This window comes from Perca flavescens, chromosome 2 (genome assembly GCF_004354835.1).
Source record: "Perca flavescens isolate YP-PL-M2 chromosome 2, PFLA_1.0, whole genome shotgun sequence".
Taxonomy (NCBI): Eukaryota; Metazoa; Chordata; class Actinopteri; order Perciformes; family Percidae; genus Perca; species Perca flavescens.
In genome coordinates this window covers 28,703,765-28,721,788 of record NC_041332.1, presented here as the reverse complement: position 1 = coordinate 28,721,788, position 18,024 = coordinate 28,703,765, and the positions used below count along the sequence as shown (strand labels likewise).

General features: G+C 41.2%; 1 protein-coding gene across 2 annotated transcripts in view; it reads left to right on the top strand.

The window, feature by feature from the left end:
* The first annotated feature begins 1,394 nt into the window (after nucleotides 1-1,394).
* Nucleotides 1,395-18,024, top strand: part of frem3 (Fras1 related extracellular matrix 3) — a 32,331-nt gene continuing 15,701 nt past the window's right edge. The window contains exons 1-3 of one of the 2 annotated variants that reach the window (XM_028595557.1): nucleotides 1,395-1,593; nucleotides 5,337-10,225; nucleotides 10,844-10,933. In XM_028595557.1, the coding sequence (XP_028451358.1) occupies nucleotides 1,568-1,593; nucleotides 5,337-10,225; nucleotides 10,844-10,933 (5,005 nt within the window). In that variant the 5' untranslated portion in view covers nucleotides 1,395-1,567. Of the gene's footprint in view, nucleotides 1,594-4,039; nucleotides 10,226-10,843; nucleotides 10,934-18,024 lie in introns of those variants that run through there. The other variant, XM_028595549.1, reaches the window with a different exon arrangement.

Genomic DNA, 18,024 nt, shown 5'->3' with positions numbered 1-18,024 from the left:
TCCTCTATTTATACGCTGTGTATATTTACAACAGGCCGGATGATTAGGATGCTAGTGAGTAGCGAAGAGAATGTAGGGGCAATCTTCTTCGGCTATTCTAAGGAGACAAGAAGTATATCAGGGGTGAGCTACCTCTCTGATGTCATAGCTTGTTTTCAAAGAACCTGTCAGAGCTGCTTTCCTGAGCTACTTCACATACTGCAGTTAATCCTTCGAAAAATTACACAGCAATTTAATCTCAGTGAAATTGAGATCTCTATTGCAAGAGAGGCCAGCAAAAGGAAACATACAGAGAGAAGCTCATCATCAACATCAATCGTCAATATCTCTACATATTTTCTATGAATTTCATTATATCTGGCAAAGTAGTGGAAAGCTTTCCAAATTCAGCATTAACTCGCAGGGTTTCTGAAGTTAGCCTGTGTGGAGATCTAGCCCAGTGAACAGTAGTTTTATAATTGAAGAGAAAAGTAAAATATTACAGTAAATTATAAATTTCAATAAGAGTAGGCCTATCCTTATAAATAAAAAGCATATTACATAATTCTCTTCTTGTTGCTTTCAAGGCAGGGACTACTTTTCTTTTCTTTTTATGAAACATAAAGCACAATGACGAACTGCATCAGGAGAGCAAAATGTGAAGGTATCTATGATGGTCAACAGCAAGATGGTTTTTCTGTCCTCGAAAGAGAAAGATGCTTTATTCCAATACGAGTGAAACGGGAAGATGAGGTTTTGGTGTTTTCTTGATAATGTATCAAGATAGTGGGGAAGATATGAACTAATGCAAATTAATTTCTACTGTGGTTTAAATGTATTTAAAATGTATTTTCCAATGGGCACGTTGGAGGTAGCAGTTTTGTCTCATTAGAATAGCTTTGATGCTGCACACGTTTACTCTAAGTTAACATTATGTATTGTCTCCAGGCACAAACACACGTCTTCTAACAGTAATACACATCAAGCGTCCTGCACAGCTGGACTGAGCTGTTTATCAGCTGTGTGAAAAGTTTGAGATGCTCTCAGTGATAAGCGTAATGGGCACGCTCAGAATGTGAGGAATGACGATTAAAATCGTTGCCTTTGTAACGGGAAAAGATCCATTAAAGCTTCTGTCAGTGTGCTTAAGTGTGGAATGTTGTAATGATTTAAGTTTATTGAGCCATATTTCCTGACATAGCTATTTTTAAAACAATTGACTGGTCATATAATTGTTTTCATATATTCTACTTTTTATATTATTGAGTATTGTTAGGACTGTATAACCGACTTTCCTCTTGGTTGGAGCTATTTCTTTTCTTTTTTCTTGAGTTTAAGCAATGCTAGCAGGTCTATGAGGCTTTAGCACCACAGTGCTTTGAGTTAAACGCTAACATTAGCATGCTAACATGCTATCAGTGTCAATGCTAATATGCGGATGTTTAGCAAGTATATGTCTATGTGTTTACCATAATCACCATCTTAGCTTCACAAGTTAACATGCTAACATTTGCAAATTAGCATTAAACACAAAGTATAGCTGGGCATAAATAAACTGGTAAACCAAACTACAGGATGATGACGATCGATGGAGCTAGATGAAAAGCTAAACTCGTAAGTTAACACACAACTATTAGCTAGATATTATATATATACGCATACCTTAAGTTGACGAGGCTAACTTGTTAGCAAACAGTTGTATATTTAGCTACACATCCAGCAGCCGCGGAGCAACATTATCATTCATTTGTCATGTTTGTGGCCACCTGATGAATGTAAGTCTAATATTCACTCAGTTTTAACTTTGGTCTTTACCAACTCCTGAGGGAAATATCTGCCTCTTTATGCTTCACTATGTTCTTCAGCTAGTTGCTATCTAATTTTGTCCGTCTAGTGTCTTATGTTTGGTGAACAGGTAGTGTACAATCTGTTTTTAGAACTTTTTAAGTGAAAACGGCCAATATAGATGCTATGAGAGCAGTGAGACTGAGAGTGAACCAAAACAGTTAAATTACAGGCTAAACAGCTAAACAATGAGTTGAAATTCTCTATACAGAACTTTAAAGCCAAGTGTATTGCACCCAAGGGGCACATGAATGTTGTAACAAATTTCATGGCAGTCCATTCAATAGTTTCAGATAATTTCAGTCCGGACTAAGGTGGTGGACAGCTTTATCCCTAGAGTTAAAAAGACAAATAGCCACGTTATTGATGTGCTAAAAACATGACACATTATGACAAATTTGGCATAAAAAAATACAACACCCGTGATTAGCCTACTTATAAGTACTTTATTTAAAGAAAGCATATTTCTGTGGATTTAACAAAGGTTATGGAGATATGCATCTGAATGTGGTTGTCTTGATAGACATAACAACTGCACCAAGAGGAAAGAAAGCAAATCCTGTCTTCTCCCTGTGTGGTTAGGGATACAGGGATGATGGGATCCACTCGGGCTTTGTTTTCCATCTATCATAAGGTCATTACTGCCTGCTGTCATCATTAGCTGCCCCCTGGATGAAAGGTTTATCCTGGGCAGCGGGGTCTGGCTTCGACCCAACTTCTCTCTCTGTTTACCTTAGATGCTCATTAAAGGCACGTAATGTCTTTGATATCTAAACTGAACAAAGTCAAACTAATGGCTTAATGAATGCCATGCCGCAGCTCGTGAACAGACAAATTTCAGAAGCTGTTTTCCTTTCTGTATCAACCGATCACCTAAAGCCAGAGAGGTAGTTTCATTTGGCTCAGGAATCAATATTAGAATTTTCTCTTTTAAAGGATTTCTTTGATTTATGGTCCATATCAGACTTTTTAGTCCATATTTCTTGATATTCTGCAGCACATCTTCACTATGGGAAGAATGTGAGCGAAATCCAGGAGTAACACAGTATAAAAAGCTTGGTGTGTTTGTTTCTATAGTTACACCTCCCGGTGTGTGTCCCGGTTTTTATTCTTGGCTGGTCAAGTGAGGAGGGCAAGATTTATTTAGAGGATGCAATGAAAAGTGTGATACAGAATGCCTGGATGCATATGGCATCTCTGCTATTTGGCCCACGCTTCAGGGAAGGTTGCTGAGTTGTTCACAGTGTTGTCCTTAAAGCATTATGATGTCCAATAAACAGAGAAACTTTTACAGAATAATTCAATTGTTGTTATAATTCAATCGTGCATTCTTGTGCATTAGAGAGATTATTATAAGCACTTTTCATCAGCACTGAATACAGTTGTATTTATTTATTACAAGTGGATATACGATTGATCATACTATACAGTAATATACCATCACTGATTTAAGTGACAAAAAGTTTCAAAAGTTTCAAAAATTGTCAACCATTGCGTTTAGAAGAACTCTGTAAAAACGTTTGAGCAATGTGCACGGATCACTTCATCGAGCGTCAGGCCCAACTCAAAAGATGATCCATAAAAGGCTACTAGGTATTTTTATCTTAACATGACCTTGTGCACCATACTGAGTACACATTCTCACATTCTCACTGCATCCAGTATGACTGCTTGATTTCTATATGCTGTGCTGTGTCAGTGTCACTGCAGAAAAAAAGCCTATTCAATGGGTATCCAATCTTGGAAATCCATTCCTTTATTATGACAGGGTCTAATCAAATGTATTTGATTCTGGCAGAAAACTTATTTTGTTTGCCAAGAAGATGTATTAGAATCAGAAACACGGTTCTAGTGACACAACACGTGTTATCTTAGCAAAGATAGGTGAAATTGAATTAACTGAAGAAAATACATTAAATAGGCTTATATTAAGAAAATGCCTTACCACCAGGTACCAATGTGGACTTTATACAGGGTTAAGAACTAAGACATACGTAGGTAGAGAACTCAAATCTCTAAGTATCTGAGCAGTATTTTGAGCTGTGTTATCTTTTCTGTGTGTGTGTCTGTGTCTGTCTGTGTCTGTCTGTGTGTGTGTGTGTGTGTGTGTGTGTGTGTGTGTGTGTGTGTGTGTGTGTGTGTGTGTGTGTGTGTGTGTGTGTGTTTGTGTGTGTCTGTGTGTGTGTGTGTGTGTGTGTGAGACCAAACAGTGTCCATACACCTGTCCTGCCAGCTGATCAGGTTATTGTCGCTCTGTGTGGGACTAATGGCCACTCCGGTGCCGAGGTGTCCCACTGACATGACCTCAGACACACAAAAGCCTTTGGAGGATCATTTCACACAGGAGATGTGCATTGTCTGATTATGATGTTAGTGATAATTAGCATTTTGTTGATTATTGTACCTGGGTACAAACTCAAATACATGCCAAGTGTATTGCAAAACTAGATTATTTATAATATAGACAACCCACAATAATTGAATAACATTGTACATGTCACCCTTTAAGTGACAGTAGTAAGAGTTGAGTTGTGTACTGCCAAATGATTACCCTCTACATAAGAATAGTGCTGGGATACCAGATTTGAGCTTGACAGAGACTTTGATGGTACTGCAATTAGTAATTGCTTACTTCATTCACATATGCCACTCCATCGCCCTCTGAAGCAGTGTGTGAAATCACACAGGTCAGTATTTATACATTAGAGAATAGCTGACGTCAAAGTGACGTTTAAACCACTTGTGGAAGTACTTGACCACAAGTAAAAACTTGTGTTGTCTGGGGTGAAAAACAAACTTGTTTTAGATTTATTTAGAAATAAAAGGGGAGATTAAGAAAATCCCACAAAAGCACTAAATCTATATACATACTTATAAATTGTCAAATTTGTTTAAACTTAAATAAAATATACAGACAGTGACTTCATGTATCATCATGTGCCATGTATTTGGTCACACAGATTCCACTGAATTAGGTTAGTTTTGCATTGGATTTTATCCCCCACCTTTTTCAGTGAGAGGACGGGAGAAGGGTGGGTGTTGGTTGGGGGGTAGCACTTTCACACTCTTGTCCAATGGTCTTTCTTAAATTAGCTATGGGGGCAGGAGGCTCCCTCCCTGCGCTGACAGAGGGAGGAGCCTGCGCCTGTCACTGTCTACTGTTTCATTATTACCTGCACAGCCCTGCAGCATTCACCACACTTGTGTCTCTGTGTGGCCACATAGAAAGAGAGAGAGAGACAGAGAGGACACACTCCAAGGCCCAAACCATCACAGAGAGTTTTCTTTTTTGATGCTTTTTCCCCACTTGGGACAGGAATCTGCCTGCTACTGCTGATTTATAAAATAATTGCAAGGCAACTAGCAGTGGATATGGCTGGTTGTCTGCAAAGTTCCCCACTTTGTCAAAAGTGGGAACTTTTAAGATGCCTGCTTGTGACATTTGCTCTTAGCTTCTGTTTTGCCTCGGTAGACGCAGAGCCGTTTGACCTAGCTCACCTTTATCACCACAGATCTGGACCTAATGAAGACAACATCATCATCGCTAACAATGGGATCAGAGTGCCTTTTGGGAGGTCTGTGTTTCTGGACCCTGTGAATGACCTTGTAACAGAAGTGCAGCCTGGTGACCGCTGCCACATCACAGTTTTGGACAATGACCCACTGGCCCAGAAACCTGGGATGCTGACCCCTAAAAAGTTCCCCTGTTCATTTGGACCAGATGAAGTGAAATACACTCATTTTGGATCTCGGAGCCCCAGCAAGGATCGTGTGAAGCTGCAGCTTCGTTATGACTCCCAGACAGACTCAGTTATCATCCCTTTCATGCTGGAAGTGGAGGTGGTTTTCCAGCAGCTTGAGATTTTGACCAGGAATATGCCCCTTAATGTTGAAAAGCTAAATGGTGACAGCAACCCTATTGACAAAAAAGGTCTGGAGTTTTCCTTTGAGGATGGCGTCACACAGTGTAAGATCGCCACTCTGGTCGGCGCTGGAGGTCTTCCCAGGTATGGCACTCTATTGAATAACCCCTCAAATGGCCAAATGGTTGACTGTGATGAGTTTCTGAAACAGGGCATTCACTACAAGCACACAGCTAAAACCAACTCACCTAACAGAGATTATATTCCAATGATGGCAGAGCTGCAGGATAACGAAGGCAACACCATAATGCAAGAGCATTTCCAAATGATGGTTAGAATCAGAGAGGGTGCAGAGAACACAGCTCCTAAACCCAGCTTTGTAGCCATGATGATGATGGAGGTTGATCAGTTTGTGATGACAGCTATTACAAGTGACATGCTGGCTGCTGAAGATGTTGAATCTGATCCAGGTGATTTAATCTTCAACATTACTACACCACTTAGCCCTCAGCAGGGCTATATCATCAGCACAGATGATCAGAATCTGCCAATCACCTCTTTCTATCAGAGAGACATCAAAGATCTTAAAATAGCTTATAAGCCACCCTCAGAGGACTCAGAAGTAGAGAGGATTTTCCAGCTAGAGTTTGAAATTGTAGACACTGATGGTGCTGTGTCTGATACATTTGCTTTTATGATTGTGGTGAAGCCTATGAATACCTTGGCTCCTGTAGCAACAAAAAATACAGGGCAGCTATTGTTTGAAGGGCAGTCTCGAGCTCTATCCAGTTCCCGGAATTTAGAGATTAGTGATGAGGATAACCTGGAAGATGTGAGAATAACTGTTGTTGATGGCTTAAAGCATGGAGACCTGACCGTGCTCGGCGCTCGCAGGAAATTCTTTACACCTGCCGATCTAGACGCCGGCATTGTGTTGTACCAGCATGACGGCAGCGATACCTATAGTGACAACATTATTTTTAGAATGACTGATGGCAGTAGTGAAGTGGAGTTTTTGTTCCCTATCACTATTGCTCCCACTGATGATGAGCCACCTATTATCAATGCTAACACCGGGCTGGTGCTATTTAAGAATGAAGTCATGCAGATCTCTCCCTTCATCTTGAGTGCCTCAGATATTGATTCAGAAGACTCCACCATTAAGTTTATCTTGGAAGCGCCCTACTCAACTGTGGGGGAGCTCCTGCTAAGGCAAGTGGAGCCTCCCTCTGACCCGTCTCTCTGGAAGTTCAGCGAGACAGATGAGATGTTTGAGCAGGTGGTAACTGAATGGTTTCAGCAGGATATTCTTGATGGAAAGCTGTTCTACCGTCACATCGGACCCCATAGCACCACCACTGTGATTGATCAGTTTGTGTTCCGGGTCCAAGATGATAATGACCCTCCTAATCAATCTGGCGAACACATCTTTACCACCAAAATTCATCCTGTTGATGACCTTGCCCCAGAAATCTTTCCGGGCACCACCCTTCACATGACAGTCCAGGAGTACGAGCTTACCCACTTCAAAAAGAAATTCTTGTGTTATAGTGATCTAGATTCAGATGACAGGGACCTCAAGTACACCATCATTAAGCCCCCAACTGACACAGATGAGAACAATCCAGTCCCCTTAGGTGACATCGTACTGACTGACAGTCCAGACACTGTAATTACAGAATTCACACAGGCCCAGGTTAATCACCACAAAGTAGCTTACAAGCCTCCAGACCAGGAGCTGGGCATCACTCCAAAAGTGGCTCAGTTCACGTTCATTGTGGAAGACACTGCTGGTAACACTCTAGATGGACTATTCACCATTTTCCTACAGCCAGTGGACAACAAACCCCCACTTATCACCAACACAGGGTTCACTGTTATGGAAAGAAGTACCTATGTCATCACTAGGAAAGAGCTGCATGCCACAGACACAGATACAGATGATGAAAATATCATCTTCACTGTGACCCAGATCCCTCGGTTTGGGCAGCTGCAGTATTTGGGGATCGACATGGCAAATGGCGAAACATTCGTACTTGAAGACATTGCAAATGGTCGCCTTACTTACATACATGGTGGAGAGGAATCACTTAGTGATGTGATGAAGATTGATGTCAGTGACGGTTTTCATGAGGTACCCATCACCATTAAAATCACAATCGAGCCGGTTGATGACGAGACCCCCACAATTATGCTCCCAGCCGGTCTGCTCGGAGCGTCTATCGATGTACTGGAGAATGGAGCCACGGAGATTACAAGTAATGTCATTCAGGGCCGTGATGAAGACACAGATGACCTCATCCTCACTTTCATTGTTGAAGAGCCTCCCAGGCTGGGTGAGATCCTGGTTAATGGTGCTCCCACTGAAAGATTCACCCAAGAAGACATCATCAATGGGGCAGTGGTGTATGCTCACACATCTGGTGAAATTGGACCGGTAAAAAAATATGACTCTTTCAACCTTACTCTGTCTGATTTGTCAGAGCAGTGGGTTGTTGGCGGCAACAAGGTTCAAGGTGTGACAGTTCACGTCACCATCCTTCCTGTTGACAGCATTCCACCTATTGTCAGTGTAGGAGAGCAGTTTGTTGGACTCGAAGGGGAGAAGAATGTCATTACTTTGGACCACATCCAAGCTGAAGATATTGACACTACCAATGACGATATCCTGTGCACCATCATCGTCCAACCAACATCTGGTTATGTGGAGAACATCTCCCCAGCCTCAGGCTCTGAAAAATCCAGGGCAGGGACAGCCATTACTGCCTTTAGCATTAAAGACATTGCCCTCGGCCACATATACTATGTCCAAAGCATCCACAAAGGGGTTGAACCTGTAGAAGATCGTTTCACCTTCCGTTGCTCAGATGGTATTAACTTCTCTGAACGCCACTTCTTACCTATAGTCATCATTCCAGCCAATGACGAGAAGCCGGAGATTTTCATCCGTGAGTTTGTGGTAATGGAGGGCATGAGTCTGGTCATTGACACACCAATTCTGAACGCAGCTGATGCTGACATCCCTGGGGATGAGCTGCACTTTGAGATCATCAAAAAACCTAAACACGGTACAATAGTTCAGCAGCTCAGTACTGGCACTGTCCCTGTGGAAAAATTCAACCTGGAACAGATCAAAGAAGCATCCAACATTGTCTATGAACACGATGACTCAGAGACCAAAGAGGACAGTTTTGAAATCAGACTCTCAGATGGGAAACATACAGTGGAAAAAACAGTTCTTATCATGGTTATTCCTGTTGACGATGAGACACCAAGGATGGCTATAAATGATGGCCTTGATGTTGAGATTGGAGAGACAAAAGTCATCAGCAACAGTGTTTTGAAGGCCACAGATCTTGACTCTGAAGACAAAGAGCTAACATATGTTGTGCAGTACGGCCCAGGCCAAGGCTACCTTCAGCGTATCAGCAAGTTTGGTGATGTTTTAGGTAATATCACCCTCGGGATGAACTTCACACAGGACGAAATTGACAAACAGCTCATCCAATATGTACACACAGGCCAGGAGGGAATCCGTGACCTGCTGAAGTTTGATGTCACAGATGGCATCAATCCCCTTATTGACCGTTACTTTTACATTAACATTGGAAGCATTGACATGGTCTTTCCAGATGTAATCAACAAAGGTGTGACCCTAAAAGAAGGAGGGAGAGTAACTCTTACCACTGACCTCCTCAGCACCACTGACATTAACAGTCCTGATGAATTCCTTGGCTTTAGCATCACAAGAGCACCTAGTAGAGGCCACTTAGAGAGCACTGACCACCCAGGTGTTCCCATTTCCACCTTCACCCAACTGCAGCTTGCTGGCAACAAGATCTACTACATCCACACCTCTGATGATGAGATGAAAATGGACAGCTTTGAGTTTGAGGTGACAGACGGTTACAATCCTGTCTTCCGTACCTTCAGAGTGTCCATCACTGATGTAGATAATAAGAAACCCGTCTTGACAATAAGCAAACTGGTTGTGGAGGAGGGAGAAAGCAAGCTCATCACGCCATTTGAGTTGACAGCTGAGGATCGGGACACCCCAGACAACCTATTGCGATTCATAGTCACCCAGGTGCCAGTACATGGGCAGATGCTTTTCAACAATACCAAACCAGTCACAACTTTTTCCAAGCAAGACCTAAATGAGAACCTTATCAGCTATAAGCACGATGGCACTGAGACCACCGATGACAGCTTCTCCTTCACTGTCACAGACGGCACTCATTCTGATTTTTATGTCTTTCCTAACACTGTGTATGAGACACGCAAGCCCCAGATGATGACCATTCACATCAACACTGTGGACAACGGTGTACCCCAGATTGTGGTTAACAAAGCTGCTGCCTCACTGAAGGTCCTCCAAACAAACCACCTGGGCTTCGTGATCACCAGCAAGGCCCTTCGAGCAGAGGACCGCGACAGTTCCCAGAGGGTCCTGAAATACATTGTGTCTGAGGCTCCTCTGCATGGCTTTATCATGAACACTGCCCTGGGCAACGACAGCATCAAGACCTTCACACAAGGTAAGCCAGTGTCACACTAAAATCTCTTAACAGAGTTTTGAAAATTGAAACTGCATTTATAAATATTTTATATTAACACTGGATTAAATCACCATATGTAATATGAAAGAGGTCATTTACCACCTGACTCTCTAGTAACCCTAACTTCTACATAGCATTTTAGCTTTTTTTACTTATTGTTTTGGTTTCATGGCCTACAATTTAACTGTTACCACTCTCACCTCATTCTCAGCTATTGCAGGCAGTGATGAGAGCTTTATTAAAGAAGTAACAAGCTCTAACAAACCCAAAGTTAGGACAAGAAATTCACTGCCAAATAATCAAATAATACTTGATTGTATGAATATAATAATACTATTAATAGCGGTACTAATATGACTGCTGCTATTACTAATAATCATCATCATAATAACTGTAGATTATAGTTCTGTAATAGATATTTCTAACTTATAGAATATTTAGACTTTGCTTAAAACAATTATGAATGCTTCAGAACACGTCTCCTGTGGCCCACTTTAATTGCAGCCTAAGGGTTGTAACTAAAACCTTGTAAAAGTGGCTTAGTCGTCACAGCTAACATTTTCAGCTAACACTCTGCCTCTCATACCATATCAACAGCTGATATCGATGACATGAAGATCTGTTATGTGCTGTTGGATGGGAGCAACGCCACAAGTGATATCTTCTACTTCACAGTTGAAGACAAAGGTAGGAATCCATTAATATATCAAACTTGCAGGCATTGTCACCAAACTGAGGACAATTACTTAGGAATAATTTGCCCGAAGGCTGTCCTCAAACTTTATCTGTCTTTTAATGGCTTCTTAAAATTGAAACTTCCTGCTCTCTGTCAATCTCCCAAGTGTTTGCATCACAAAGACTTAAGGCAGTTGGCCATGACTGACACCCAGTATAGAGCCGCCATCTCTTTTCACCCCACTGGAAAGGGTAGCAGGTTTAAAGGACAGGGTCAAAGGGGACCTCAGCCAAATACTGACTGTGGCTTGGTTAAAGTGAAAGAGCTGGGACTACCTCATGCCCTAAATTGTATTGTTAAGGAACAATAGGATCCTTTCCCCCAGGACACTTATCTGAGTTTTCAAATGTCCCCCTTTCATCCTTTGCTTGAAACTTGAAATGTGTAAAGGTATGCATGATGAGCTTTCTTCTTGGATTCAGTCACACAAAAAACATGTTTCAGTTTGGCCTTAAAAATGTAAATGTGTAAAAATTAACAATATTTTATGAATGTTATGATTGTAGGAATACTGGGAATTTCTGCATAATCCACTCAATGACTTTAATGGGATTCAAATGAAGAGATTACATTTTCTAGTTGCCATTTTTTGTTTTACAAGCCCTCAACATCCAATACAGTCCTTTACATTTCTCATCAGATCCATTCTTTTCTTTCTCAGCTTATTCCGGCACTCCACTCATACACTTTGGTTTTCAGTAACTCTGCCATTTCCTGAATATTATATTTCCTAAAAATTATAAAAAAAACCCTGTTATAGGAGCCTAACTTTTAAAACATTATTAATATCTAGTATATTAATATAAAGTATAACATGACAGGCCAGTCGTCTTCTCATTTAACATATCAGTGAACGTGTTCTTATCCCGTTTATCCTAAAGAATTCTCTTAAATGCACCAGCTATGCTTGGTACAGACATGATGGTATAATGTATAAGCTCTGTGGCCTGTCACCTCTAACTTCTACGTAGATTTACATGAACAGCATTATAAATATAGCAAATGCAACAGGTGGCCTTTGCTATTTAAGCATCAGCTATAAAATACAAAACAAGATTTGGAAATGCAATCAATGTGGCAGGGAAAGTTTGGTCTATAATTATGCAGGATTGAGGGCCATGTTGGTGATAATACCACCATCACCATCAGGGCCATTGAGACGGCAGGATTGGGAGGATGTTTTTTTGTCAAATTACTGTCTTTTGTCAGCAAAGTGAAGCCTCTTATTAGCCCAACTGGATCCTAGTAATTAACTTTTTCCCTAGACATAAGTGAAGTAGATAATATATTTTTAATGACGGTCAGTAGCTCTGACAGTGATTGAAATAGCACAGCCGTTATTATTCTTAATTCTATATTGTTCACCAGTATTGTTATTAATGTGTCTTTACATTACATTTGTGACCTATTAATCTGCCTGAAGCAAAGCTGCTTAGCTTTTCTGTCTTTAAATGGAGGTTTAACCAACGGAAGCGAACGCAAAGGCTTCAATTAGCTGAGCAGTCCTTTTTCTGTTTGCTTTCATACGTTTTTTAAGCTTCCAGCCAACTCAGCTGAACCAGGTGCAGCGGTGCAGGCTGGGACATAAAACAAAACCGTGTTTCTACATGAACCCAGTTCACATGTAAAGGCCACAGACAGTTCACACCACAACCAGCAACACACATACATAGCCACACATACACACAGGCAACAAATACACAGGCACACCCAAAAAAAAAGATCAAATAACAGATAAAAGCAGTTTAAACCAACCGGTGAATCACTAATGTGAAGTGTTGAGGGCGTGACTCCTGGGGGAGGTGGCATTATCCTGGACATGTAGGGACATGCAGGTGGAGAGCATGTTGATGGTCAGCCTATCTGCTTATAAATCTAAGTAGGTGAGCTGTTTGTGTGGGAAGCTAACCTCGCGGTCATTAGAGATTTGCACCCAAGATTATCCCCTGAAACTGGTCCCTGTCAGCACACCCTTTACTAATCCTAAAATTTGAATGGAACCGAATTACTTATTTTTAAGTTAAAGATACGTAAATGTTGGCTCACACCATAAAACGTGTTTACAGTTCATAATTCAAAAATGAATGAATTTTGAAATAAATCCAAATAGTGGCTAATTCTTTGGTGATTTCTCTGTTGTTTAGAATCTCTTTGAAAACACACTTAGAGAAGAGTTTGATAAAGAGCGACAGAAAAGTAAACTAGTGCTGGATCTAAACAGAGACAGTCATTGCAAAATGTCCACAATGATTGTATGGGCTTTAAACCTCCCTCATAGACAGTGATTACTTTTTTCTACCCTAAATCATTCTGTTTCCTTGACATAGCATTTCAAAAACTATTTAGCTAAGTACATTCTTATGTTAAACACAGCTTGAGTGTCACCTCATTTTAGATAATACCCCTCCGATGTACTGATATGGGCAGCTGCTTAAGGGTCTTAGCAGTCTTTAAAAGGTACCTGCCACTACATGCACTGTACTGATGCTTCTTCACAAGTCAAGAATACACACACACACACACAAATAAACACAATAAATCATTATTGTAACTTATCCTCTTGGAGTAGTATAGCAGTTTGGCATACCATATAAGCCTTAATGCATGTCACATTTATGATTCTGCAATTGTGAATATGTGTGTGAATGTATGTAATCAGAGGCTCAAATGTGCTGTGGGCGTGTGTGTGTGTGTGTGTGTGTGTGTGTGTGTGTGTGTGTGTGTGTGTGTGTGTGTGTGTTTGTGGCTAGGCACAGCTGAAGTGTGTCTTTTAGTAAGAGGTCAGGAGTAGACATTTAGTTTCACACCAAGAGACCTGCTGGTCAGCAGTTAAATTCCAGACTCTGAGGAGAAAGTTAGTGTAGCTCTTATCAAGTCAAGAAACATTAAGCAGGCATTTTGGATTATCAGCTCTTTGCAGAAATGTGTTGGAGCTCGGAGGTGCATAAATCATTCACGTGACAGAAGCAGAAATAACAATGAGTGAAGCTGCAATGCGGAATTTGGTGTTTGCTCACAGATGTGTGGGTTGTGTATGAATAAATAAGTTACAGTAATTAAGTCAGACATATACTCCCATTTTACACTAGCAAATATTAGTCTATATAGATCCAAAAAACTATTGCATTTTGGGAATTAATGAAATCCACAGATCCTAATTTTATGTCATTAAACATATTTACTGTTTCATAATTTACAACACATTTAGCTTTATCTCATGAAGTCCATAATTCTAGCAGCATTTTCTAATTTCCTAAGAAGCTTATACATGTGATGATCTGATGAGCCACAAAGGCCCTTATCTCAGAACTCAAACAGTTTCGGTGTACTAGCTGCACAGCGAGATGAAGGATTGACTAATGGGCTGAGCAATTCTCGCAAAACAGTTAGGAAAACAAACTTAACTGTCTTGTCCTGTGGCAATGACCTTAAACACAAACCATAGGTCAACTTGGGTCATTTTTTCTGTCTGCTCAAAATTGCTATTGGAAAAGCAATAACCTACATGCCAATGACCAGGTCAGAAACTCCCTACAGCCATTCAAAGTGTAGGCAATAAATACTTGTTTTTACAAGTGGATACACAGCTCACATATATCCTTGTCCTTAAGGCATGGTCCCAGTGAGCCACAGGCTAAGTGAAGAAACCCTTATTTACTGTCAGACGTGTTGAGACGTCTGATGTCTTAGGACGGGGATAATATATTTATGTCAGATCTTTAGAATTTGGAGTGTACTGGTCTACAGAAACACTGCCTCCGCTTGCCAATCTTAGGTGCAAGATTGCCTCAGATTTCATAACAGTACTAATCAAACTCAACTGATTAACAGATGAGAAAAAAGAGAGAATAGAGCCTCTACATTCAGATAAATTGACTCGGCCTCTGTGCTCTTTCCAATAGCAACAATATAGTCTTCCAGCTCTGGAAGAGGGATCATAGACCCCAGTGGGTTGAGTGTTATGTGATCATTCAGAGCCGGGAGAGGAATGCACTTCCTTGGAGACTCCAGACTCCAGGGCCACAGACAGAGCAAGGCCTGGAAGTGAAGTGGTATCCCGAGCAGACAGGTGTGTATGTGAGAGGGAAGGCTCCAGGAGGATCCCCTTTCAAAGCCCTCCGTCACCCCACTCCCAGCTTCGCAGAAATCCAACCCAATCTCAGATAGCCCGATAACCTGTAGTCTTCTTCTGCGGAGATGCTGGCTCTGGAGGGGCACTTCCCCAGAGGGTGCAATGAAACCAAGAAAGGAAAAATGTATTAAAAAGAGTTAGAAAATGTGAAATGTGTGTACAGTGCAGTGGGTGTACTCTGTTGTACAGTAGGACTGCATGCTGACTGACACAGCCATGTTACACCCCTACTTCCTAACTGTGTTTTGGGATCTTACATGTCACCCATGTCAACAGTCACCAGGAGATTTACTGGCTAATGGTGCCACAGTCGTGGCCCCCCTGTGACTAGAAGCTGAGGCCTCTTACTCCCTCTCCACCACAACCCACTCTGTTGTCACTCTCCTTCTTTCCCCTCCTTTAAGACCCCTTCATGTTAGTACTATTCTTTGGTGTGTTCCACTTTTTGACCTCTTCTCCATTTCTTTCTTCTCAGAGGTTTCCCCATATCCCTTTCAATCAACCATGGTATCACCTCGTTCTCTGTCTTTCTTTCTCTTTTTGTCTTTTTTTCTTCAGCCTTGATTTATGGTGGTTGGAGGACTGCAGGGGTGGGGAGTTATGATGTACGGCTATTCTTATCTGCTCTCATATGGCAAAGCTGTTGCTGCTCCTAGCCAAGCTGTCATTGAGTTACTCGCTTTCCTTTCCTTGTCCTTCTTTTTAGCCATGCTAGGCTAGGCATGCATGGCTCTTGGGACGGCAACTGTCGGATTGTCTGTCAGTCCACCACTTTTGGATCAGATTTGTTAGAGACCAATCATGGTTTCATGGATGGATCCATGGTGACCAGAGGATGTATCCTACTGACTTTAGTGATACCATGACTTTTCATCTTGTGCCACCTGGTTGACAATTGTGTTTTTGACTGAAATAGTTTGACAACTATTGAATGAATTGTCATGAAGTTTGCTACATACATTAATGTCCCCCTCAGGATGAATTCTAATATATTAGGTCATACTTGAACTTTCCACATCTGTGCATTCTGCCATGGTTCATGTTTGGACAATGTTTGTGAAAACTATTTTTGTTTATGTCTGCCTTTTTTGCATCCTTATTCATCATTCTACACATAATAGTCTGACAAAAGATTCCCAGTACCACATCTGTTATGTTACTAGATTTCAAGTATTGCAAGCATCTGTCACCATATCAAGTATGTGGCAAGCAAGGGTCAAAGATGTGGCTCTCAGTCCCTGTCAAATTATGATTTGTAACATCCTGCGATAACTTCACTCTCCTGAACTGAAGCAGCAATTGAGCCACTGGGATGTGTCAATTTACAGCACATGCTGTCGCTGTCTGGATGGAATGATAAGTTATTAATACATATAATCATGCAGCATTCCTAACATGAATTTTTTGGAAAGCAGAGAGAAAGCTAAGCTTTCACTATTTGAAAAATCTCTTCTTATTAAGATGTTTAACAATCAAAATATAGAAACATTCTTCTGTTTTCATTAACGTTTGGCATCTCCATGATTTAATAGACCATACTTTAAAAAGAACAGTGGCATTTAAATACCGAGCTGACTGGAACCTCCCCAGTATTTATATCAACATGATTAATGAGGAAATGTAATAATGGCGATGGTTGTCACCTGATGAGGATATTCTTAGAAGGTTGCTCTTCCTTGCATCATGCTGGTGAACGTCAAAGCCTCATACTGACCTACCTTTTCAATGATGTCTCCGGCCTGGCCCACTATTCACTGCATCCATGTATGGTACAGGACAGGCAGCACTGCTGTGTAAATATGAACTGATAAAGAATGTGCTGTCAAAAGACGCTGCTGCAGGAAAAATCTCAGGCTATAACGTCCTGTGTATGTTTTGAAGTTGTTATGCAGATATTGGATACTTTTTCTGAAGACCACTCTTTCACTGAGTCATTCTGCATCTAAAATATTTCACAGTTTCACATCTTTGTGTTTTCTGACTTTTAGTTTTTTTGTTAAATACTGCACCAAAATACCTGCATGTGTCACATTGTAGCAGGCCACTATGTGACTTACTGCACTAAAATAAGTAGAGCAGCTTTTAATGAAGGTTTGAAAAGGATCCAGTTGCTCTCACTCATGCCAACAGAAAAACATTATCATACTCCTTAAATATTCATCCCTTGCCCTTGTCAGTGGTTAGCATCAATCACATTGAAGCTAATTTATTAAATAGCTGCTAACAGGGACATTTGGGAACACGTGCGGCCTATAAAACTTTACATCCCAGCAGAAATTATGATGATTGTCAGTTTGAAAAGCTAATGGAAATGGGAGCTGAACCAGGCAGCTACTATATGTATCGGATTTGATGGCCAGTCTAATATAGTATGTGTGTCGTAAAAATTGTAATAAATTAGCCCATACATCATGTGGAAAATCTATTTAGACTTTAATGTTTGCCACTATTTTTCTCGCAGGCTTTTAACTCATCTATTTTGAGCATATTTAAACAATTTTCATTTCTTTCTAGTCTAGTTGTTGGGTTCCCTGCTGGGAAGTCTGGCTTCTTGATTATTCCTTGATTTTCTTGAGACTCATGCCAGCTCCAGCCTCAGTGTCCAACAGCATGTATTAAAAAGAAGTTGGAGAAAGGGAGATTCCCCTCTCTTACACTGGTGTAAACAATGTGGAGGCAGGCAGGGAGGCATGCCATGGTGGTAGATCTGGCCCACCCAGACTGTGGCCTGCTGTCCCTCTTCGTTGTCCGTCCCCACAGCGAACAAAGCCGACACAGGGAGGAAGGGGACCATGGAAGGGGGAGGAGGTTTGTGGAGTACAGCTGTCACTCTGCTCCACCAAATCTGGGAGTCTGGCGGGAAGGAAAAGAGAGACACATAGACAGACAAAGACAGAGAGACATAACGAG